Raw genomic sequence first — 25,455 nt, 5'->3', positions numbered from 1 at the left:
CTGGCAAACGCCTGCTGCAAGCCTACCTACCTGTAAGTGAGCAGATCAGAAGTACTTTATCCCTTCGAAGGGCTCTGAATTCCTTTTCACTCATCCTGCGCCAAACTCACTGGTAGTAGATGAAGTCAACCAAAAGAACAAAAACACCAGTTTCCCCACTCCACCTCATCTGACCAGGACAGTAAGCGATTAGATCTGCTCAGACGTAAGATAGATGCATCTTCCATGTTACACTTTCGCATCGCAAATTATGCGTCTGTTCTGGCAAAATAATAAGATCACAAAAGTTACAGTAAATTCATCGACTTTATTTATGACATTCCAGAAAAGAAACAATTCACAACCATAGTTTGAGGGACAAATCATCTCCCGTACTGCTCTTCAAGCTGCCCTCGATGAGGCCAATACTGAAGCAAGATCCACTCCCACTGTGATGCGCAGAGGTTCATGGCTCTCGTCCTCTTCCTTCCCTTGGGAGGTCCAGAGTACCATTGAGGGTCTCCCCTTCAGTGGCGACAACCTGCCTCCATGATGAATGACGTACTTCATTCCATGAAGGACTCAAGGGCAACTCCCTGGTCTCAAGGAATTCAAACCCCTACAACCAGAAGGCGACAATATAGATACCAACTTTATCAATGTCCACGCTACCCCACATACATCCAGCAATTTCATAGATAACATGAGCAACAAAAGCAATGCCAGAGACCCAGGTACCATCACTGCCACCCCAACTTCTTGGCAGTGTCTCCACCCCCCTGACTAAATAAGCAAATCTGAAGTCTTGGCTGAAGGTATAGAAAACATTCCCACGTCAGCGATTATACTGCCTGCCCCTATTTTTGGACACCGCCTACGCCCATTCTCCCTTCAGTGGCAGAACATTACCGACAAGTGGGCTATAGAGGTTGTCACAATTGGCTATTCCATCCCTTTCTTATCCTTGCCCCTCACCCATCCATCCTCCCTGTCTCTCTTCGGGGACCCCTCTCACGAGCAACTGCTCCTCCAAGTAGTACAACATCTCCTTCAATTGGGAGCAGTGGAAGTTGTGCCCGAACACAGAGGAAAAGTTTCCTACTCCCATAACTTTTTAACAGAAAAGAAAACTGAGGGATGGTGACTAACGCTTGATCTCAAGTGACTCAACAAATTCATCAAAAAGCAAAAGTTCAAAATGGTTACCCTCACCACCATAATCCCAGTGCTGGAGCAGGGCAATTGGTTTTCAGCCCTCAACCTACAGGACACCTACTTTCATGTGACTATACATCCGGCCCACAGACGTGTTCTTCGTTTTACCCTTGGTTTGACACACTTTCAATACAGGGTGTTGCCCTTTGGCTTATCCACTGCCCCCCATGTTTCTTCCACACTCCTAGCTGTAGTCACTGCCTACCTCAGGAAACAGGGTTATAATATTTCTTTACCTGGACGACTGTCTCCTCAAAGCCTCAACGGAAGTCTTCGATCCATGCAGCTCACCATCACCTACTTCCTGTTCCTTGGCCTACAAACAAACAAACAAATCCACCTTATCTCCTACCCAGCAACTGGAGTTCAATTCCCGGAAGGGAACAGCATCTCTCCTGCTTGACCATTTCAAACACCGTAAAACTCCTGGTCACAGAACTTCGCAACAGTCCTCAGGTCACTGCTCGGGACTGCCTACAACTCTAAAGTCACGTGGCCTCATGTGCTTTCATGGTCAGGAATGCACGCCTATACATGAGGTGCTTCCAAGCTTGGCTGACTACGGTTTACAGATTGAATGTACACACTCTAAACAAACCTCTATCCATACCCTTCAAAGACTCCCTCCTATGGTGGACAGTTCCCTCCAATCTCTGCTCAGGAGTCCCTTTTCTCCAGGATGCTCCATCGCTTATGACGACTACCAATGCATCCCTCACAGGATGTGGAGCACACATGTCCTATCATACAACGCAGGGGCTACGGTCTTCCACCGAAACCTTCCTGCACATAAACATCCTAGAACTTCGAGCCATATTCAATGCCTGCTGTCACTTCCTCCCATTCATTAGGAACCAGCATGTTTGGATAAGGACAGGGAGGAACTCGATCTCACTCGCTATGTAAACAGGCAGGGAGGAACTCGATCTCACTCGCTTTGCGCAGAAGCTATGAAGCTCTGGAATTGAGGTCTCGTGAACATCAACTGGATTATCAGCCGCCTATCTCCCTGGGGCCCTGAATACCACTGCGGACGAACTAAGCAGACGGTTTCCCTGGGAACACAAATGGGCAATAAACGAGACGGTCACATACAACATATTCCGCATTTATTTCTCCAGGTAGTGATAAAGCCCTGTGGGTTTTGACTGCTGCAAGCTCTTGTTTCCTCCTTCTTGGTGAAAGCACCCTTTTAGTTGGAAAGGTTACTAAGAGGGTTGGTTAATTAATCTCTTTGATCCTTCTTATGTAATGTTTTTCTAGAGGTTGTGTGTTCCTAACCTAACTCAGAGATGCATATGAATAAGCTTTTCCCTCAAACCAAGATCTTTGTGAAAGTACAAACTTCATGCTTTAACACTTGCAGAATTTTTATCTGCAGTACACTAAAAGTTTCAGCATTTAACAAGCAGTTATTTCTATATGTCAAGGGCCCTATCAAAGGAAACAGGGCCTCTAACACTTCAGTACTAGACGTTGGCTTTAGAATGATATTTGCCTAATTTACAAGATGACAAGATAACCCCTGAACAGGAAATAACAGGGCATTTGAATAGAGGCCTACAGTGTATCTTGAGTAGAAAGGGCTGAGGCATCTGTCCAAGACATCTGTAGAGCTGCTTCCTGGTCAGTACTTATCACATTTGGGTATTATTATAAAGTCAATCTCTTCTCAGAGGAAGAGGCAATATGGACAGAGCATTTTTAGGCAGCAACTTGAGGTAAGCCTTCTTTCTAAGTTGGCACAAGTTGCCACATCTGTGCACTCTGGTTCATTATAGGATGAGTGTAAAGGAGACCTTCAACAAGAGAGAATTTCTTATTGGAATCTATCAGTTTTCACTTCCTGCATCTTGATACTACCCTCCTCCCTTCATATTTTTAGGGTTGTATGGTTTTGTAGAAAGAACCATGATTCATTGTATAGAAGAGGTGTTTTGCTCCTCTGTATATTCTGGAAAGACCCAGTATTTTTATTTCCGTTTTTTCTGACAAGTGGAAACATACCACATTCAGTTGTGGGGAAGAGGAAATTACAGTAAAGAATTACTGGTAAATTCTTTTTTGTGAGGCAAAAAAAATATAAAGTTCGAGATTATAAAGATGTCTTTGCTTTTTTCCAAGAAACAATAATGAGACTAAGTATGTGCAATAGTTGTGGGATATTAGTCAAGTAAAATATTGTCAAAGCTTCCTTAAAGATCTACTATAACTCAGAAAATATTATATTTGATACTTTGAAAGTATGATGTACCATTGCTGTTTAAAGGGTCTGAAAAATACAAGAATAAAAATTACAATATTTTTACTACATGTAATAGTTGAAGGTGTTTTTCCCTGAATTTGGAAATATTCTCAATTTTTAACGTTAACAAAATTTGTATGTGGCATATGATTAAATTGAAATACTTTGGTTTAACTATTAATATACACCTTTTTTTTAAATTTAGTTGGCATACTGTGTAGTTAAATTGTTAGAAAAGGACACCACGTTTACCGAACCAGTAAGTTTATTTTACTGTTTTATCATATTAATTCATTTTGAAGCATTAACAACATTTATAAACAGTGCAAATCAAATGTTACACCTAAAAATCATTCCAAAGTAATAGATTGATTTTATTATTAAGAACAAAGTTCTTTAAACTTCTAATTAAATGTATTTTTAAAAAATTAACAATCCCTGGAATGAGCAGCTCACTAAGATGGTATAGTTAGTTTCCCCCGCCTCAAATAATGGTACAGTGAGCAATTTTTAATTCACTGAGCCAATGTCCATTAGTAAAGTTACCATATCTAAAACAACTGATCAAAATAAATATCTGACAAGAATGCATATTTTAGAAAGCTTAGCATTTTGATCACCTCACATGATTGTTATATGTGCTAAATCAATCAATGTATTCTAGTTGCTCACTCCCCCGAAGGAAATAAAATATTTCCTCCTGTTAGAATCATGGTGAAGGTAGGCTAGTAGATTTTGCATCCAATAGTAAATTTTCATAATTTACAAGGCTGCACTAAGGACATTATTGCAGATTATGACAATTCAGTTTCAGAGTTAAAATGTATGCAGTTCTTTAGTATGTATAATGCCAAAATATCATTTTACTTGTCCTGACATTCAGTATCTTTCCATAAGCTTTCGCTTTTAATTTATATACATATTTCTCCTTCCACCTCTCTCTCTCTCTGCATTTTTCTTCTCTCCCCTTCTGAAGAATGTGAAGTATTATTTCACTTCCCTGATAAGGTAAAGGAAAATTATCTGATAGAATGGCTAATGTTAAAGATTCTCACACCTTTTAAAATTATATCTATACCTGTACATTATCTGTACATATTTTTAAAAGATGATTCTTTAAAAAAAACTGCCAATTTTTTTTAACTGTTCTTTGAGTGCTTGCTCATGTTGATTCCATTGTAGATGTGCGCGGTTGTCTGAAACTTGCCTTAGCGATTCCCGTGGGGCCAGCTGTGGTGCTCTCTGGGTGCTGCATTCATGCCACAGGTGTATCATGTGTTGTCAGTCCTGTGCCCTCTCAGTTCCTTACCACCACCTGTGGTCAGTTGGAGCACCTCTGTCCCTTGCTTCTCTTCTCTTAGCCTTGTGCGTCTAACTGTAAATAGAGTCATCGTTTGTTAGTTAAGTCCCTGTTAAATGTTTAGTTAGATCACAACCCAACGGGGATTTTCCCCCAAACAGGGCATACCCTGGTCTCCAAGTTTCAAGCTCTGCTCTTTGTGTAACAGGCCTATGTCCATTAGTGACCCACACAAGAGTTGTCTACAGAGCCTCAGGGAATCCCACATAAAGGAGTGCTGTGGCATCTGCCAGATCTTTCGTCCTCAGACACAAAGAGAGCGTGACATATGCCTCAGGGCCCTCCTGATGCAGCGCTGCCCAATGCCCACCTTTGGAGCGGGTAAAACCTGAACCAGCACCCAACTATGGTGCACAGTGCACCCCCAGCACCGGGCTTCCCCTGCCACTGATCCCCAGTGACAAAGAAGATGACAGCACCAAGCAAGGCTGACCACAGGACCTGGCTCAGGCCTTACACCCACTCTGGATCCACAAAAGGGCTCAGCCCTGGGGAGTTCATCCTCCTGAAAGAACCTGCCACCGACTTCAGGGAACAGTAGAGGACCCAAACCGACAGTGCAGTCGATGCCCTCTGAGCCCCTAGCGCCTGGAGAGCTAGGAGTGCCTCTGCTCCAGTGGCAATGGAACCAGGTAAGGCTCTCTGTGAGTGCAAGCCTGTCGGCAAGACCTTGCACAAAACAAATGAGGGCCACTGGTCTCCAGGGCCAAGACAGAGCCTTAAGACACCATGCTCTTGGTCGCGGCATCAGGCCACGTCTCCGGCTTGATGCTCCTGATCCCTGTCTTCATGCTGGAGCTTGCCCAGGTGTCTATCTTCCTGGCACCATTTTTTGTCGCATTGTTGGTAGCCACCGCCAAGACCTCCTGGTCACTCTTCAACGCAGCACCACTCGCCCAACTCCCGGCACTGGTTGTGCTGTTCCTGGCACCGATTACCAGCAGCAACGGTGAGCCACCAGACCCAAGCCTCCACAGCCCTGCCTTGGTCACTGGAGGGTGACGACTTCTCCAGCTTGGAGGCACAGTTCAGCCCCTCGCCCAGACAGCACCGTGACTGGGCTCCAGAGGGTGCGTCCGCAACATCAGTTCTGATCTGGCAGCAGGGCCAGTGGCCAACCAAATGGCCTTACTAGAACTCCTGGGGCATTCCCATCATGCTGTTGCCCCACTCCTGCCAACCCTTGCTCACCTCATGAGACAGGCTGAAGTTGGCACCCATGGCACTGGATTTGGTGCAGGACGCTCCAGCAGCTGCCACAGGTGAGAAGCCGGTACCCACCCTAAGGCCATCCTCTCCAACGTGCGAAGACATTGCCGGACTTCTCCCAGTCATCCAATCACCCCCCTCCTCTCTGGATGAGGTGGTTGTGATTTTAGGGAGACTTCGTGCTGCTCCGCAAGGTAGCTTCCAACCTGGGCCTAAAGGTGGAGGAGACAGAGGAGCAGACAGACACATTGTTTTATGTGCTCTCGGCGTCTGCCCCAGCCTGCATCGCGTGCTCTGTACAGAAGAGGGTCCTAAACATTGCCAAAACCATCTGGCAAACCCTGTCCTCCATCCCACCCACCTCTAAACATGGCAGAAAACAAGTACTTCATCCCCGCAAAGGGGTTCAATTACTTGTACACCCACCTGCCACCAGGATCATTAGTCGCAGCAGCGGACAACCAGAGGGACAAATAGGCCCACCAGTTCAATGCCTAAAAATAAGGAGGCCAAGAGGCTGGATTTGTTTGGTCGCAAAATTTATTCTAAGACCAACATCCATTTTCAGGTGGTGAACTCTCTGGCGCTCTTGGATCACTATAACTAACTTGTGGGACTCTCTCCTTAAGTTCAAGGACTCCATATCCCAGGAGACAGTGCAGGAGTTCGCGACCCTGGTGGAAGAGGGGACTGCAGCAGCTCGGTGCTCCCTCCAAATGACCTGTGATGTGGAAGATTCAGCTGCCCTAGTGGTCGCCTAGGCAGTGGTCATGCGGCACAGTTCCTGGCTCCAGGAGATACAAGTCTCTATTCAGGACTTCCCGTTTGATGGTGACAGCGTGTTCTCCAACCAAACAGATGAACGTCTGCATGGCCTGAAGGACACACACACACACACACACACACACACCCCCTCTGCAGATGCGCACTCCTCAGGCATCGAGAGCGCCATCCTGGCCTTTTCAGCCACCTCGACAGTGGCATCCTCAAGAAGAGCCTGCAGGAAAACTTGATGTTGGTTTAGCCACCACTACTCTTCATCGTCCCTGTCTCCTGTGCAGCCTGGCCCAGAGAAGCACCAAGGGGGCCAAAAGCTCTCATTTTGAGAGTGCGCTCGGGAATTACTCAGTCAATTGCCCAGATCCTTCACGCCTTTTCCTCAACCACCTTTTCCCCTACCACTTGGCCTGGTGTGGATTACCTCAGGCTGCAGGGTCCTGGACATAGTGGCTCGGGGCTACACCCTGCAATTTCCGGCTGCCCCTCCCTCCCACCCCCTGACTTCCCCATCCCTCTTAAGGGACCCTTCTCATGAGCAACTCCTAGTTCAGGAAATCAAGAAGCTCCTAATCTTGAGGGCTGTGGAGGAGGTTCCTTGGGACATGGAAGGAAAAGAATTCTACTTCCACGACTTCCTAATACCAAAGGCAAAAAGGGGGCTTCTGGCCCATTCTAGGCCTGCGGGGCCTCTACAAGTCTCTCAAGAAGTTGAAGTTCTGCATGGTCTCCCTGACCTCCATCATCCCTTCCCTGGATCCGGGGGATTGGTATGCCACTCTCGACTTAAAGGACACTTACTTTCATGTCTCCATATTCTCAGGACACAGGTGTTTCCTGCATTTCAATAGTGTCTGGGTGCCACTTCCAGTTCATGGCACTAGCCTTTGGCCTGTCCTGGGCCCCAGGGTGTTCACGAAATGCGTGGTGCCGGTGGCACCCTACCTGAGGCATTGAGGGGTCTAGATCTTCCTGTATCTGGACGATTGTCTATCAAGGGCTGGTCTCCAGACAAGGTGCAAAGGAGCCTCGATTTGGTTTGCTCCACCTGCAGTGGCCTGGGCCTCTTAAACACAGAAAAATGCACATTAACGTTGGCCCAATGCATAGAATTTATTGGAGCGGTTCTCGACTCTATGCAGGCCAGGGCCTTCCTGCCAGAAGCACGTTTTCAGGCTATGATTGACTTGATTTCCCTCATAAACAGCCAACTGCTCACCACAGCCCACATGTGCCCGTGACTCATAGGCCACATGGCTATGTGAACACAGACAGTCAACCACACCCTGCTTCATCTGAGGCCTCTGCAAATGTGTCTGGCCTCTGTCTACATTCCTAGCAGGCAACCCCTGGAATGAGTGGTCACAGTGCCGAGCCATGTCCTCTCGTTTCTGGACTGGTGGCGGGATCCCAAGTCGGTACTGCAAGGAGTCCCCTTCGCGACCCAGTCTCTGTTGCTCACCATGGTCTCAGACGCGTCGCATCTGGGTTGTGGAGCCCATCTGGGCGAGCTCAAACACCCAGGGCCGCTGGCTACAACATGACCTAGCCCTTCATATCAATGTCAGGGATCTCTGAGTGGTTTGCCTGGCCTGCCAGGCTTTCTTGGCTTCCTGATCCCATGGTCGGGAGCGCTGCTATATGATTAACGCTATCAGCAGGAAAGTGATACAATCTTGCTAAAAGGTGAAGCAAGACAAAGTGACTGTCATCCTCATAGCCACAGCATGGCCTTGTCAACACTGGTTCGGCATGCTGCTGTCCTTCGGCAGCCACCCTGCTGCAACTGCCTCTTCGGCCAGATCTGCTGTCCCAGAGCCACGGCAATCTACTGCATCTGAACATATCGGTGCTGCACTTGATGGCCTGGCTACTGCGTAGCCAAGTGGGGAAGAACAGCAGTGTTCCACTGGTGTCCAGTGGGTCCTGCTGGGCAGCAGGAAACTCTCTACCAGGGCTACCTATGTAGCAAAGTGGAAACGGTTCTAGTGCAGGGTGCGAGGAAGATGGAACCGTGGAATGGAGCACAGCAGTGCCAAACGAGGCATCCATTGCAGAGTCTTGAACCAAGGCATAATGGCAAAAGAAGGTATGTAACGAACTCCACGTGACTGCCCTAAATATGTCCATAACTGGTACATCGCGAAGTGCATTGTAATCAGTGTTTGCACTCTCATGGAGTGGGCTTGTACCCCAAGGCATCAGGACAGTCCTGATAACCAACAGTGTTAATGCACCCCCAAAGCCACTTAGAAATCTACTGAATGGAGATTACTTACCCTTTAATTCTTCCTGCTATTGTGATAAAATGTCTAGGGGACTTCCTGAATCATCTCATCCTCTGAAAGTAGAAAGCCAAGGCCCAGCAGATAGACATCGAGGGAGTGACGGAACCGTTCCTCCACTGAGACTTCAAAAAGAAAGCAGGTAAGTGTATGGACTGGTTGAGATGAAAATGGGATACAACCTTTGGCAGAAACTTGGGGTGCAAGCATAGGGAAACACGATCCTCTTACAGAACATGGTAAAGGGAGAGGGGTCCATCATCATGACCCCCAGTTCTCCAACCTAGAAGTAACAGCTATCAGGAAAGTGACAATCATGGAGAGGAGAGACAGGGAGGAGGTGGCCAGATGTTCAAAGGCCAATTTCATCAACACTGAGGACAAGGTTGAGGTCCCAATGAGGGAACAATGGATTGAAGAGGAGGATAAGTCCATTGGAGGTCCTTCCAAAACCTGGTAGTCAACTGTGAGTAAAGAGAGTACCCTTCCACAGGAGGGTGATAGGCACTGATAGTGGTTATGTGCACCTTGATGGAGTTGAGAATGAGGACTGATGTCTGCAGGGAGAGAAGACAGTCCAAAAGAAGAGGAATGACCACATCTTCAGGAGCAAGACCCCTCTGTTGGGTCCATGAGGCGAAACACTTCCACTTGGCCCTATAGGACTGCCTTGTGGACTCTTCTGGGCTATTCAAAAAGATGTCTTGTACTGCTGACGAACATTCCTGCTCTACTGAAGATGCCCATCCAAAAAACAGGCTCTGACTGGGATGCTGGGTCCTGCAGACATGTCGTTTGAGGAGTTCCGGAAAAGCTGGCCACAGAAGCAGGGGGATATGCTGACATGTGGAGAAGAAGGAAAACCAGAACTGGCAAAGCCAGAAGAGGGCAGAGAGTGATCGTCAATCTCTCCCATCTGATCTTGTGTAGGACACGTGGCAGCAGCTCTACGGAGGAAAGACATAATTGATCTTGTCCGACCTGCAGAGGACTAGGGCATCACCTTGGGAAAGGTCACTGAGCCCCCCACTCTCCCAGAGAAATATTGGGTGCATTTGCTGTTGGCATGGGTGGCAAAGAGGTCCCTGGTCGGAATCCCACAGTGGTTGAAAATGTTGGTGACCGCGGCGTCGTGGAGCTCCCATTCGTGATCGGTCATGAATTTCCTGCTAAGAGAGTTCATAATTATGTTCTGAGTTCGGGAAAGGTATGCGCCAATTCCAAAGATGAACTGCCTCAGTACAAAGCGTGGTGAACTCATGCCCCCTTGTTCGGTGATTTAGTAAACAGTGATAGCGTTGTCTGACATGAGGAGAACATACGGGAATTAATGAATGAATGCATGTGAGAAAATCGTGACATGCTCTCCGCACCACCCAAAATTCTAGGATGTTGATGGGCATTCAGGATCCCCGAGCAGTCCAAGACTCCTGAGTCATGTGCTCACCCATGTGGACACGCCATCTGACAAGTAACACCTGTAACGATAGTCATGCTTGCAGAACGGAAGGAATAGATTCAGGTTCAGACCTGACCCGGATCCATCCACCACTAGAAGGAGGAGAGAAGCTCTTGGGGAACTGTCAGTAGAAAGTCCATGATGTAGTTCATGGGAGAATAGGTCCTCCAGAGCCACAGCTGTAGGCAACAAAAGTAGAGACAAGGTAAGGCAGTAATGGTTGTACAAATCACCATGTGGCTAAGAAGAGAAAAGAAAGTCCTGGCCATAACAGGAGGACTGGAAATTGCAGTGGAAGTCAGCTCTTGTATGGCCTGGAACCTGTCCTCCGGGAGTGGGCACGTGCTGATATTGCATTGATATAGGTCCCTAATGAATTCTAGGGACTGTGTGGGATCCAACTGATTCTGATGTTTATACTCACTGCCAGGGAGGAGTGGAGTGTAAGCAGCATGGAGGTCAAGGAACAACCCTCCCCTATGGCTGCTAGCAGCACAATCAAATCATCAAGGGAATATAAGGACCCCTTGGCGGTGGAGGTGATCCACCACTTCTGAGAAAACTTTGGGGAAGACTTGTGAAGCAGTGGTGAGTCCAAAAGGTAGAACGTCTGTGGGTAAGATGGATATCCATGTGGAAGTAAACATCCTGCATATTGAAAGCTGTAAACCACATGCTTCTTTCTAACAAAGGAAAGATGTCTGCTGGGGTGACCATATGAAACATTGGCTTGTGTATGAAGCGGTTGAGATGGAGGTCTAAGATCGGTCTCCACATGCCCCTCTTGGGGACTAGAAAATAGGTGGAATAGAACCCTGCACCCTGATAGGTCATAGGAACAAGTTCTATCCCTCCTCTTTGCAGGAGAGAGACCACTTCTAGGCCGAGTAAGACTTGCACTTGGTTGCTGGTGCGTAGATACCCAGTGATCGCAGAGTGGCTTTGGAGTCTTAGATGATGCCCTCAACTCCCCTAGTCTTCTGACTGAAGAGATGAGACCCATCGAAAGGAAGGTCCTCTATGGTGTTCTGGACTTCCCACGAATGCAGCCATGACTCCCTCCACATAACGATCCTCAAAGCCATAGGGTGCGAAGTAGTGTCTGCCACATCCACCGTGGTCTGGAGCATCGTCCTTCAACTACTTTCTCCTCCTGTAGGATAGCCTGGAAGCAGGCTTGATCCTGCTGGGGAAGTTTGTCTGTGAAGTCCCACCAACTTTCCATAGGTAAGGAAGTCGTATTTAGCGAATGGAGCCAAGTAATTGGAAATGTGAAATTGGAGGCTGGCAGAAAAGAATAGTTTGACACAAAATGTCTAGTTGCTTGCCCTCATTATCTGCTGGGGTGGAGCGTCAGCATTGCTGCCGGCCTGCTCTGTAACTGCCTGAATGATGAGAAAATTGGATGGGGGATGAGAGAACAGAAAAATCAGACCCCTTTGCAGGTACACAATACCTCTTCTCTGTCTTGACGGTAGGTGTGCAAGTGGCTGGAGTGTGCCAGACAGTCCAGGTCGGTTGAAGAACAGTATCACTGATTGGGAGGTGCCCTCAGAACTGGTGGATCTGCAGGAGCCATAGGGGAATGGGTGGGAATATGACCTGAAGGAGGAAAGTATAATATAGAAAGGGGGACTGCCTCAGTACCAAAAGTTCCTTTGACTGCAAGGAAGCAAGGGTGTATGTGTGGACCAACACACACTATTACACTCAAAATCTCCAGCTCCTCATACATGGCGCGTGCATATAACCCCCAGGGGAATACAAATAGGGACCACAACTCGAACTTACATTATATAGCAATATGTACCACCAGAGTACTTTTATTTCTACTCAAGATTCTGTATTGTCATATTTTAACAAAAAGCACAATGAGTAACAGTCAAATATAACTTACTTTGATCTTTGGCTCCCCACCAGGCTTATGACTGACCTGAGGCACATCTGTATCCATGTCAACTTCTGTTTTATCATCAGCTTGTTCAAGAACTTGGGTCCAAGCTCTCAGCCCAGCCTGTAGACGAACTCCTAGTATTCGTTCAATCTAATGGATGAAGAAGCCATATTGAAAACAAATACAAAGAAATCTGTCAGAAAGATACTTATATCATGTGTTCTCTCCATAAGGTTCCTGCATTGTCAAGATATCCCTGAAACTTTCAGATAAAGCAGGACTCTTAAAGGATGGAAATTCAGCCTTACACCTTAGAACAGGAGTGGGGTTTTTTATTGTCTTTTTGTTTTAAACAAACACCTTTAAAGCAAAGGAAGTTTGTCAACATGACAGACTACTGTTTAGATATTTCAAATCTGTTTTAGGAAGGGACCTAAATGTTAGATTTATGCCATGTTGTCCTAAGAGCCTTCACCATAGCATTATGATTAGTATTGTCCGTATTAACGTGCTGATGTTCACCCACATTGGAGAACCTGTTCTCTACCCTGCCATATCCCACCATACATTAAGCCTTTAGCTATTATCCTGTCAGCTGAAGACCTAGCAAGTCTCCCCTGGAATTCATTAATTCCAGTCATCGGTAGCTAAGCACTTTTATCTCTCTGCATAAGAGTCTGCCAGATGTCCTAAATGGCATTTGCTAGAGATATTAAGGAATTGCAAATAGATTGGAAATTCTCACACTAGGTCACTTGAGTGGTAGACCACATTGTTAGTGACAAATTACTTTGTCACTTAACACTTTGAAGGTTATGTTCACTTTGAGTGAAGGACCTACCTCCATATCCAACTTATTGACCCAGATGGGCAAACTGGAATACAAATGAAGATTCAAGTCATCCACAGCTTTTTGAACTCTTTTCAAGATTTCTGAAAAAAAAAGTCTTATGATCATACATGCAGATTATGATCATACATGCAGATTTCCAAGGATCGAACTTCCAGGTCTATTTTTTTTCAGTAATGAGCAGATTATCCACCTAAGGGAAAATTTAATTTTAGTACATTCAGTCTGCCATGTTGATGGAAGTGATAAAACATCCCTCTCTCACAAACAGAACGACATCCATTCATGCAAGGGGGCGAGTCATTACTCTGTGTTCATTCACTGAAACTTACTGAAGGGTCTGGGAAATTGCCTGATAATGGAGATGTCAGAATTTGGCTAATTTCCTTAATCTAAAAGGGAGATAATGAGAAATATGCACACAGGTTTTTAAAATGTAACTGATGCTATACTAGAATATAAAGCATTAATACAAAGTGTGTTCATGTTATAATCACTAACTGAAGAGTTTCAGTAGCTACTTTACTAAATTAGCATTTTGGTAAGATATGTCATGCATCTGACTCCCACGCCAGGGCAATACCTTCTCCAATCAAAGCCTACACTTCCTTCTTTAGTCCGGCTACCAGCAGAGAAATAGTGTTACGCTCTTCCACCTTCTCACAGGTCCGTTCATACATATGGACCCTTTCATTCAGAGAAATAGCAAAAGGATAGAGTTGGTTTGCTCGGTGAGCTTTGCTGACAATTGCAAGTGGAACACAAAATCCAAACCACTCAAGGTTGCAGACTTCTTTCTGGGACTTAATTTTTTCTTGGAGAAAGCTGACTTTTAGTTTGAGGACATTTCCGGTTTGGCCTCTAACACGAGTGCTTTCAATAGCGAAGATACGGCCACACACCAAGATTGCGTTGCTGAACGTTCCTTGCCCAATCACCAAATACTTCTTGAGTGCTGAGCTTCATTCGGAAGCTGTCACCATCTTGCTTCAGCTTCTGGCCTTCAACATGGTTCTCCCAGCCTTTGCCAATCACATCTTCAACACGCTTCATGTAGGCTGTGAGCTGTCGATCCATCTGTTTGGCCCAGATTATAGACCCAGACACAGGAGGCAAGTCACAAACATGACTCATTTTGCAAGCCTGACTTTGTGGGGATTGTACCTTGAATTTGACATGAAGAGACTTGATATCTTTTACATGCTGGATCAATTGTGTTTGATATTCATGAATAGCGCCCCGAATATGAGGTCGAAAACAAAGCACTGAATTTGGAGAAGAGCCTGAACATTTCATTAGCATTCTTTGCTGTGCCAAGCTGGTCTTGTAGACGAGCAGTTATTCTTGTTTCAACTCTCTCAGTTCTTTCATCATATCGTTTCATTGCTGCCTCCCAGGCTTCCATACCTTCTTTGGTAACATCTAAGACATCTACTTTTTCAACATTCTCATAAGCAAGATTTACTTCTTCAATAGCATTAGCATCTACAGCATCAAAAAGGACTTCTACTACCTTCATATCCTGGGGTTTAGGTACATCTCCTTGATTCTGCTGGGCAACAGCAGTGACCTGCATAAGGTCACATTGTTTAGTAAACTCTATAAGGCCTGGTCTACACTACGCGTTTAAACCGATTTTAGCAGCATTAAACCGATTTAACGCTGTACCCGTCCACACTACGAAGCCCTTTACATCGATATAAAGGGCTCTTTAAATCGGTTTCTGTACTCCTCCCCGATGAGAGGAGTAGCGCTAAAATCGGTATTACCATATTGGATTAGGGCTAGTGTGGCCGCAAATCGACGGCATTGGCCTCCGGGCAGTATCTCACAGTGCACCACTGTGACTGCTCTGGACAGCACTCTCAACTCGGATGCAGTGGCTAGGTAAACAGGAAAAGCCCCGTGAAATTTTGATTTTCATTTCCTGTTTGCCCAGCGTAGAGCTCTGATCAGCACGGGTGGCAATGCAGTCCCAAATCCAAAAAGAGCTCCAGCATGGACCGTACAGGAGATACTGGATCTGATCGCTGTATGGGGAAACAGAGCTCCATTACAGAATACGAAATGCCAAAGTGTTTGAAAAAAAAAAATCTACAGGCTACACAGTGCTGTGTGACAAGCGTAACGGGAAGCCAGAGACTCAAATGGACGCTCATGGAGGGAGGGAGGAGGTACTGAGGACTCCAGCTATCCCACAGTCCCCAGCAGTCTCCGAAAAGTATTTGCATTCTTGGCTGAGCTCCCAATGCCTGTAGGTTCAAACACATGGTCCAGTATGGTTCAGGGTATAGCTCGTCAATTTACTCCCTCCCCTCACCACGTGAAAGAAAAGGGAAAGAAATCGTTTGACTTTTTTCAATGTCACCCTATGTCTACTGAATGCTGGTGGTAGACGCGATGCTGCAGCAGTGAAGAGCAGTATCCGCTCTTATCTCCTCCCCGGTGGCAGACGGTACAATATGACTGCTATCTGTCATCACCATCAGCCCATGCTTGATAACTGCTGATTACCCCTGGCTGGCCTCAGGGGCGCCTGGGTAAAAATAGGAATGATTCCTGGGCATTCCCAGTAGATGGGACAGAACGGATGGTAACCGTCCTCATCATAGCAACTGGGGGCTGAGATCCATCAGCCCCCTCCCTTTCCTGTGTGAAGAAAAGATTCTGTACTGCCTGGACTATCATAGCAGCAGAATGCTGGGCTCCTCTCCTCCGCACCGCTTAATGTCCTGCCTGGACTGTCATAGCACCGGGAGGCTGCCTCCCCCTCATTTCATCTCACTAACAAGTCATTGTTTCTTTTTCCTGCATTCTTTATAACTTCATGACATAAATGGGGGGGGGGGGGGGAGGGACACTGCCACGGTAGCCCAGGAAGGTTAAGGGAGGAGGGAAGCAACAGGTGGGGTTGTTGCAGGGGCACCCCCCGTGAATGGCATGTAGCTCATCATTTCTGCGGGATCTGACACGGAGCAGCTGTGCTCTCTGATACACTGGTTCTCTAGTACACTCACCCCATATTCTAGGCAGGACTGACTATTTTTAGAAACCATAAAGGAGGGACTGACTCGGGGAGTCATTCCCAGTTTTGCTTTTGCGCCCCCGGCTGATCTCAGCCAGGGGCACCCATGATAGCAGCAGGCAGCACAGAAGGACAGATAACCGTCATCTCATTGCCAAATTACACTGGCAGCAGATGGTACAGAACGACTGGTAACCATCTCTGCTATTATGCAAAAGCAAATGAATGCTGCTGTGTAGCGCTGGAGTATCGCCTCTGCCAGCGGCATTTAGTACACATATGGTGACTGTAAAAAAAAGCTGAACGGGCTCCATGGTTGCCATGCTATGGCGTCTGCCAGGGCAATCCAGGGTAAAAGGGCGTGAAATGATTGTCTGCCGTTGCTTTCCCAGAGGAAGGAATGACTGACGACATTTACCCAGAACCACCCGTGACAATGATTTTTGCCCCATAAGCCACTGGGCTCTCAACCCAGAATTCTAAGGGGCAGGGGAGACTGCGGGAACTATGGGATAGCTACGGAATAGCTCCCCACAGTGCAACGCTCTGGAAATCGACGCTAGCCTCGGACCATGGATGCACACCACCGAATTAATAATGTGCTTAGTGTGGCTGCGTGCACTCGACTTTATACAATCTGTTTTACAAAACCGGTTTATGTAAAATCGGAATAATCCCATAGTGTAGACGTACCCCAAGACTCACTGATCTGACAGTTTCTTTGCCACACACATGTTGAGAATTAAGCAGTTGGGAGGACATTGTTTTGTCAGCATCAGTCACTGGTGTACACTTAATGAACGCCAAACTGTGGAGCAAAGAAAAAAAGTTAGTTAACCATAAGACATTTAATTCTAGAATACAGTAAATTACAGTAGCTCTAGTACAACACAAAATTAGGAGGTGTATATCAGATGTTAATGCTATCGTGCTTTACCGGGTACAGTTTTGAAAGTGTGAGAGCAAAACTTGTGCTAATGCTTTAAAACTACTAGTAGTAGCTGGATGTATTAGGTTTTTATATTAATCCATTTTAGACTGACAGAAAACTAACAGCAATCAAGTCTATAATCATGGTAATTGAAAGCACACCATTTTCTGGTGTAAGATTTCTAAAATATTTTTGCTTCACAGAGACAAATGCATGCTAGCGTTAGACAATGACAAGAGACAAATATGCAAGCATATGAGAGAGAGCGCTCTGTTGTGAAGCTAGACGTTTGTAGAGCATTTTGAACATCAAAAGCTCTACATATTACTATGTACATGTTAGCATAAGGATTATAGGATTAGCTTTTCCTAGTCCTAAAACATTCATATCAGATTTCAGTAAGACTGCCACACCTGTTTGACTTTAGCTCACAATGATTGTCAGTATTAATGCTATAGGATATTAATTATATTTCCTCTTCTCCCTCATCACCCACATCCTCTGCAAACAGCATTCGCTAATTAAAAACCTCTAACATGCACTTACAAGCCTATTAACCCATCACTCTCCACCCCCTCTACCTCACACCTACTCATGCAGGAGCTCATTTGTACCCATTTCTCATCTAGGTTTGAAATCATACCCAGAATTATTTAATTTGTTGTCAGCAGAATTGGACAGAACATACCAAAATCTCTTTTCATTTGTACTAACCATGACTTAGAACCCAGAAACATATGACTGCTCAAGACAGAGGTTTTTATGGCTTTATTACAAGAGATTAGTTACTTCAGGATCACTACTGCTCCCCATTTTTCTAAGCTGCCTCCTGTATGAATTGTAGTGAAAGCAAATTACAAGACAACTCCTTACATGCTGATTTCAAGAGACAGATTGCAGAGTTTCCCTACAATACAAAGCCTGTGTTATGGCTTTTTAAAAATACACAAAGTTTTGTTATCTCAGTATGCTTAAAGACCTGCAAGAACATGCCACAAAATCATCAGTTTAATTCCTTTTCCTAACTTGCCTTGATATTTTCGAAGCCTTCTTTTTATATTAAGGAGAAGAGGAGATTAAAAGTACAAAGTGTAAGAGAGAAAATGACTGATTCCTTAACTTAGCTAGTGAATCACAAGGTGATGTAATCGCTGTGCATGCTGGCACTTCTGCAGTGAACCACTGCAATGCAGCACAAAGCTATCTCCATCTGAGGAAGACACACCTAAATGAGGGAAAAAAAACAGGAGCATTACTCTCCCAATGCCTCCAAAAGAAACTACCCGAGTTTTATTTTGTTTTACTGTAGCACCTAAAGTCCATGGATTAGTAGTAGCCCATTGTGGTAGGTGCCCTTGATGTCCAGGTGAAACCAACCACTTAACAGTGTACAATTTATGTTGGAGAAGATTAACTGGTGAATCTTCCTGATCTGAAGTCTGGCTCTTGTTCCGACAGGTGATAGTAATCAGCACCTGATGCTTTACATTTTCAAGTCACCACAGAAAAGTCAACACTAAATATTTTAACATTGTAACACAGCATGAGCGCTGGAACTCTACCCACTGCACTGAAAGGTATTTAACCTCCTTCCTACTGTATTAGATGTGTAAAAGCACTGATAATCCAGCAGCATATTTCCAGAAGTAAGGTCTATTACAACAGGTGCTGCTGACAGGAAGCACAGCTCTAGTGAGCTCATCAGTACTATATTTCCAGCACATTTTTTCAGAATGTTTTAAATCTTTTAAAAATTCAACACGAGTGGTCAGGCTAATAATTTTTAGTGGCTAAAGCTGACCAAGGAGTGTCCATAAAAGTCACGTGGGTCATTAAAAAAAATATTAAAACAGTTTCTAGAATGTGGTATTTTAAAGTTGCTGTAGAGGTGCAACTGTGTCTGGTTCCTCTATACCGGGGGTAGCCAACCTGTGGCTCTGGAGCCACATGCGGCTCTTCAGAAGTTAATATGCGGCTCCTTGTATAGGCACTGACTCCGGGGCTGGAGCTACAGACACCAGCTTTCCAATGTGCTCGCTGCTCAACCCCTGGCTCTGCCACAGGCCCTGCCCCCAGTCCACCCCTGAGCTTGCCATGCCCTCGCTCCTCCCCCTCCCCCTCCAAGCCTCCTGCACAGCAGCTGATCGGGAGCTGCAGGGAGGGATGGGGAGGTGCTGATCAGTGGGTCTGCCATTGGGTGGGAGGCACTGGGAGCTCATGGGGTGCTGCTGATGTATTATTGTGGCTCTTTGGCAATGGACATTGGTAAATTCTGGCTCCTTCTCAGGCTCAGGTTGGCCACCCTTGCTCTATACAAAGAAACATCTGAGGTGATGGTATGTCTACACTAGAATTAAAAATTAAAATGACCCAAGCCCCCTGTGCCTGAGTGAAGGGGCTGTTTAACTATGATGCAGATAGCCTTGGGCAGACTGCGCTCTGGGACTCTCCCACTTCGCAGGCTGGAGCCCAAATGTCCAAGTAGCCATTTAGCCACAGTCAGCTGGCACAGGCCAGGCACTCGTGTCTTATTACAATACAGACATACCCTGAGGGAACAACTGTCCTTTGCAGACCCCAAAAGATCAAACCTATTCCTGATCCAGACACTCCATATATTTCAGAGACATGCAATCCCAACTAAAAAAAAAAATATTTCACTTTAGGTGTTTACAACCCAAATGCTATCACAAAACTTATGCACAAAAAAATCCACATGCACAACATGACTTGTTACAAGCCTGAAGTGAACGATCAGATGGATCAAGCTTCGATTAAAAAAAGCTCCAGAGGAACACAGCTTGCCATTTGACTCCTCTGCCCTTCCTTAAAGAGATTCTTCTGCTAGCGAAGGAACATTAATCCTGCTGAAGACTTGTTTGAGATCTGTTTTTGTAGGAGATGGAGGTGGGGGGAGCAGGGCCAAACAAGTCTGCTACAAGCCTCTAGTGGTTATCCTATGGCTTGGAGCAGGGGTCTAAAGTTCTTACTAAATGATGGCAAAGAAGAGGTCCCTCAGCCTGCTGTGTCTCGACAGGTGTTGGGGCTACAAGGGAACATGGCAGTCAAAGCTTCACACACTAGTTACTACAAAGCAGATCAGAGATTATATTGCAAGTAATGCAAGTGTTTTTCTAGGGCATCCCGGAAGAGGCTGGACTGGATAGTGTGCAATGTAAAGTGTAGCAAAAGGAGAGGTGTGAGTGGATTGAGGGCTCAAAATCAAAAGACAGCTGGCGGTTTATGTAATGACATACCAAGATAGGAAATATGAACACATTTAAGACCAGCACTCAATTTGAGTCAGTTATTCCAAAACAGTTCGGTAAGTTTCCCTTACTGCACAACGTGTGCTCACAGTCTCTCCCGAAAGAGGTACCGCTAGGATTTACAGAATGCAAGTCACTCTTAGGTCAAAGAGACTTGCCAGTTGTCAGAAGCTATTAAAAGGAGACTGCTAAAATTAATGTTTACATGTTAAAGTCATCGGTCTGAAGTAAGTTAACCTAGCCCTTGGGTATGCCAGTATAATATCTGACCATGTTGCGAGCAACATGCACACACTTCAGGCTGTGACTTTGTCAAGGCAATTGTTAAAAATCACCCCAGGCTAGTCATGGATGCCCAGGAAGTTTTCTAAACAGATTCCCACATTGACATTAACACTGATTCAGGTAAACTGATGTTCACTCCCTTACTTGGGCAGCCCAACATACCATTTTAAGCACTACGTTGTTTGGATTTGTTGTTTCATCATGGTGCTTAAAAAGGTCTGGCCAGTTGATACTGTCTACACTTAGCATGAAGTAGAACTTCTAGAATTGCTTCAGCTGAACATTAGCAACAGTGGGAAACGGAGATAAGAGTTTCCCTGGGCTGGAGTCCAATCATTACACGCAGCAAGAATGTCAAACATTCTTTTGGAACAGTTTACAATTATACAACTGCTGGAATCATTTGCTGTTTTTACCTTGTTAAAGAAAACCCAGGAAGTTAAAGTGAGCTATTTTGCCCATTCAAGATTTTGTGGTGCTGAATTTAACATCCAATTAACTTACTATTGCTAGAAGTATCATGAAACTGCAGTTTGTTTTACCAGAGTTTGCAGAATCAGCCTCTTGGCCTTTGGCCCAAGGCACATTTGTTGGGTGAAGTTTAGGTAGAGCAATGTCCTCAAAAAAGATTTATCCTGTCAGGAGTGAGGAAGTGTATCCACCACAGAAAGGAATGACTAATACCAAAATGTTCGCAGACTGCTCTCAGAGTACTTTCTCCTAGACATAACTTGATGTGTACAGAAAAAACAGTCTGTGCCTGCAATATTTGAACATGCTGGGGTAGAATGGGGACCAAGTGCACTAGGGGTACATCTACACTGTAATAACTCAATGAACAGCTCTGGGCTCTGAGACTGCTGCAGATTGCATTATAGTGTAGACTAGGGGCAGGGAAACTTTTTGGCCAGAGGGCCACATTGGGTTTCTGAAATTGTATGGAGGGCCTGTTAGGGGAGGCTGTGCCTCCCCAGACAGCCAGGTGTAGCTCAGCCTCTGCTCCCTATCTTAGCCCACCCCAGACTCCTGTCCTATCCACCACTCCCTGTCCTCTGACTGCACCCAGACCCTCCGCCCGTGCCTGCCCCTTCACCGCCCCATCATCTCATTCCTGATTGCCCCCCCGGGACCCTTGCCCCATCCAACCACTCCCTTCTCCTTGACCGTCCCTGGAACCCCTGCCCGACTGTCACCCACCGCCCCATCCAACCTCCCTCCCTTCTGACTGCCCCCTGGCACCCCTGCCCCCATTCAACCCCTCCCGTTCCCTGCCTTCTATCCTCACCCCCACCCCCTGTCCACCACCACTCTGAGTTACTCTGCCCTCTATCAATCCCGCCCTGCTCCCTGCCCCTTACCGCACTGCCTGAAGCACCGGTAGCTGGCGGCGCTACAGCTGTGCCACCCAAAGCACCAGGACAGGCAGTCATGCCACACCACCGCACAGAGCACCGGGTCAGGCCAGGGGACTGCAGCTGTGCTGCCCGGCAAGAGCTTGCAGCCCAGCCATGGAGAGCACCGCGCCCGCGGTGCAGTGAGCTGACGCTGTAGGGCATGGGGAACAGCAGGGTAGGGGCCGGGGGCTAGCCTCCTGGGCCAGGAGCACAGGGGCCAGGCAGGAGGGTCCCACGGGCCGGATGTGGCCCGAGGGCCATAGTTTGCCCACCTCTGGTGTAGACATACTCTATGTGTCTCATAAATAGGGCAACTGGATTCATAGCACAACTGGCTTACGTTTTTGTGTTTAAGGACTTTGACTTCCCACTCTCACTTCACTTTTCCACCCAAACTATTGCAAAAAAGCTTTGATCGGGGGCTAGACACACCAGACCACCTAATTAACTGTCAAAGATTTGTTGCCTGTTATTACATACCCATATCCGAAACTAATGTAGTTTATATTCCTCCCTACAAGCAATTCACCCATAAAAAAAGTTACTAGATGCTATACAAGGTACGGGGAACAATGTAAATACCTAACATAGAAAAGTACACAAGCCAGATTTTGAAACATTTATTCCATTTTAACTGAATGTCACTGGTTTAGCAACTGAGCCATATTAACACATTCTTGCTTCTAGGCCAGTGGTTCTCAAATTGGGGGTCAGGACCCCTTGGGGGTCATGAGGTTATTACATGGTGGGGGTCACAAGCTGTCAGTCTCCACCCTAAACCCCACTTTGCCTCCAGCATTTATAATGGTGTTAAATATATAAAAAAAGTGTTTTTAGGCTATAAGGGAGGGTCGCACTCAGAGGCTTGCTATGTGAAAGGGGTCACCAGTACAAAAGTTTGACCAACCACTGCTCTAGGCCATAACATCACACATCCAAGTCCTTCAACTGCATTGGCTCATACCCACCGTTTATACTGCACTGCAGTACTTTGCAACACTGTGGCAGGTGCAGTCCTTCAGATGAAATTTTAGGGAGATTCCTTCTGCCTGCATCTGTGAACTAACCACACAGAAATTAATGATCTGCTGATACTTCTCAAATTGACCAAGGAAAAATCCTAACATCATGCCCTTATCTTTTCAAGTCAGGTACTAACAGGGAAGTCTATGTGAAGGCACAATGGCTCTTGTATTTACCTACATCAGACCTTTGAGCCAGCATCTACATATCACTTTATAAAGAGCTTTGTGGGTACATGTGGCCCAACACAGCAATAAAGTCAGATGCTGTTTGTTGTGAAGGTCCAAGGTAAAGGCTTCCAAGCACTCCAGTGCTGCAAAGCCAAGATAGAAACGTGACAAAATAATACATAGTTCATGGGAATGTTTTATCATCTTGACTTTGATTTCAGCCACAGTTCAGATAAGGCAGTGTCCACACAAGTCTTTTTTCAAAGACCAATGTTGATTTCTCGATCTCAGTAATTTAAAACTGAAGTACCAATATCTGGTAATTTTTTCATCCCACAGCAGTCATGTTAGTACCCCTGCATAAGTTTTGGGTTAGCTATCAAGACCAAGGCTATGGTACATTGCCTCCCTGTGGGAATGGACAGGGGTGTTGCTGGGGGTGTGTGTGTGTATGTGGGGTGTTACAGCATCTCTTCTCTCTATTCCAGTATAGGAGGTTACAGATGGAGCCAGTCCCTCCCCTTGGGGTGGGGGGGGGAAATCAGGGAATTGTTGATGGGCCTGCCACCCCACTCCCTGTTGCAATAGGGTGATACTGCCTACACCACACTGTGCATGTGGGGTCAACATCTCCCCTGGGAGACGGGGTGGGGATACAGCGGGAGGCCACAGGCCCGCCCCTCACAGGGAGCGGGGGAACAAAGGTCCCCGCGCCGCATAAAGCGGCAGCTGCCCCCAGCTCGGCAGCTACCACCTGCAGCGGAGGGAGGCTCCGCCCAACCCAACCCCCGCAGCGGCTCGGCGCCCGGCCCGGCTCTCACCCTTGAGCGTGGAGCGCTCCACCAGCACCGTGTGCACCTGCGGGTCGGAGAGGAACTTGCCCATCTGCTCCAGGGCGCCCTTCTCCTCCAGCGCCGCCTCGAGCGCGGCCGGGACCTCCCCGCCGTCCTCCAGCAGCAGCGGCACCAGCTTGCGCAGGTGCTTCTGCAGCACCGAGACATCGGCCACATTCTGCACCGCCGAGCCCGGCACCTCCAGGCCGCCCTCCTCGCCGCCCCCGCCGGGACCTCCGCCGCCCGCGTCCGACATCCCGAGACAGCCACACACAGCCCAGTGTCTGCTCCTGCTGCTGAGCCACAGCCTAGTGCTCCTGAGCCAGCCACACCCCCCGCCCCGCCCGTAACCACCCCCCGCCCCCGCCGCGGGGCGGCCTGGGAAGTGTAGTCCGCACAGCCCGGATCCGCCCGACAGAGTCGAAGATAAGGACTACACATCCCAGCATGCACATTTGAACGTGGCGGGGCGACTCTGCAACCAGAGCATGCTGGGAGCTGTCATTCACTGAGGTCACAAACCTGACGAGAAAGGCGACCAACAAAGGCGACCAATCCCGCTTTGCCTTGGGCAGGCAGATCCGCGACTGCGCGGACCACATGCATGCTGGGGAATGTAGTTCCTACCGCCTTGCTCGCTCATCGCACCGTCAAAAGGGAAAACTACAAGTTCCACAATGCACCGGGACAGAACGGGTCGTCACAAGTGCATCCTGGGAGTTGAAGTTCACTGGGGACAAGGCCGGTCCTGTGGCAGGCGAGAGAAATGACTGGAAGCTCCGGGCTGCCTCGCTCAGCCGTTTGTCTAGCGAGTGCGTTACAAAGCGTGTCCTCAGAGGCGGCAGCGGGGGGAGGGGCAGGGGAGCATTGCTCAGGCCGGAGCAGTGTGTCTGCTTAGGAAGAGTCAAAGGACGGTACGAGCCGCCCCCCGTGACTGTCTCGGTCGCGGATTGTTACTAGTGCTCCCTGCATTGCACCAGCCCCGCTCACAGTTCCTCTCAGCCGCAGCGAGGCGCCACGCCCCGTGGGTGCGCGAAGGGGAACGAGTGCCTGAAGCCCCGTTAACCTCCAAGCGCGCCCACTGCCGATGTGTGCAGGGCTGTGCCTGGCGGCCCTTTCTGCACGTTTGCCCCCATGTACGGAGCAGACCTGTCCTGGCAACAGCCTGCTCGCCTAAGGCAAGTCGCATGTTTTTGAAAAACACGCACGTGAAGTGACGTCTTTTTCATTCTGCTTATAATAATGGGCGGGA

The 25,455-nt window shown here is 47.1% G+C and overlaps 1 protein-coding gene across 11 annotated transcripts; it reads right to left on the bottom strand.

Moving 5' to 3' along the window:
- Positions 1-287: 287 nt before the first annotated feature.
- Positions 288-24,532, bottom strand: LOC127051647 (cytoplasmic dynein 1 heavy chain 1-like). Of its 11 annotated transcripts, XR_007774557.1 has the most exons (10): positions 24,192-24,287; positions 23,146-23,239; positions 16,992-18,454; positions 13,857-15,303; positions 13,265-13,298; positions 12,427-12,573; positions 7,731-7,851; positions 6,730-7,005; positions 5,991-6,220; positions 4,647-4,814 (listed from the first exon to the last, which is right to left on the bottom strand). XR_007774557.1 is itself a non-coding variant. In XM_050954251.1 (9 exons), exons 4-9 carry the CDS (start codon positions 15,081-15,083, stop codon positions 4,797-4,799), a joined length of 555 nt encoding a protein of 184 aa, XP_050810208.1. In that variant the 5' UTR covers positions 15,084-15,303; positions 16,992-18,454; positions 23,146-23,239; positions 24,192-24,287; the 3' UTR covers positions 4,647-4,796. The 11 variants fall into 11 exon arrangements, 4 of the variants coding, with proteins under 4 accessions (XP_050810208.1, XP_050810207.1, XP_050810210.1 ...); XR_007774558.1 differs by having other exon boundaries at positions 6,081-6,220; positions 13,265-15,303; XM_050954251.1 differs by lacking the exon at positions 7,731-7,851 and having other exon boundaries at positions 5,991-6,214; positions 6,915-7,005; positions 15,043-15,303.
- Positions 24,533-25,455: the final 923 nt, after the last annotated feature.

The sequence above is a fragment of the Gopherus flavomarginatus genome, chromosome 5, assembly GCF_025201925.1.
Source record: "Gopherus flavomarginatus isolate rGopFla2 chromosome 5, rGopFla2.mat.asm, whole genome shotgun sequence".
NCBI lineage: Eukaryota > Metazoa > Chordata > Testudines > Testudinidae > Gopherus > Gopherus flavomarginatus.
The sequence above is the reverse complement of the archived record's forward strand: the minus strand, read 5'-3'. Positions and strand labels throughout refer to the sequence as shown.

Bases quoted from the DNA above. Each gene is read 5' to 3' on its own strand.
- LOC127051647 (XM_050954250.1), bottom strand. From the start codon at position 13,381: ATGATCATAAGACTTTTTTTTTCAGAAATCTTGAAAAGAGTTCAAAAA. The intron at 7,006-12,426 runs GTAAGTTATATT...GTTTTCCTGCAG, and splicing joins GTGGGGAGCCAAAGATCAAA to GCTCTTCTTGAGGATGCCAC. The intron at 6,215-6,914 runs GTGTGTGTGTGT...CTTTAGGCCCAG, and splicing joins CGCATCTGCAGAGGGGGTGT to GTTGGAAGCTACCTTGCGGA.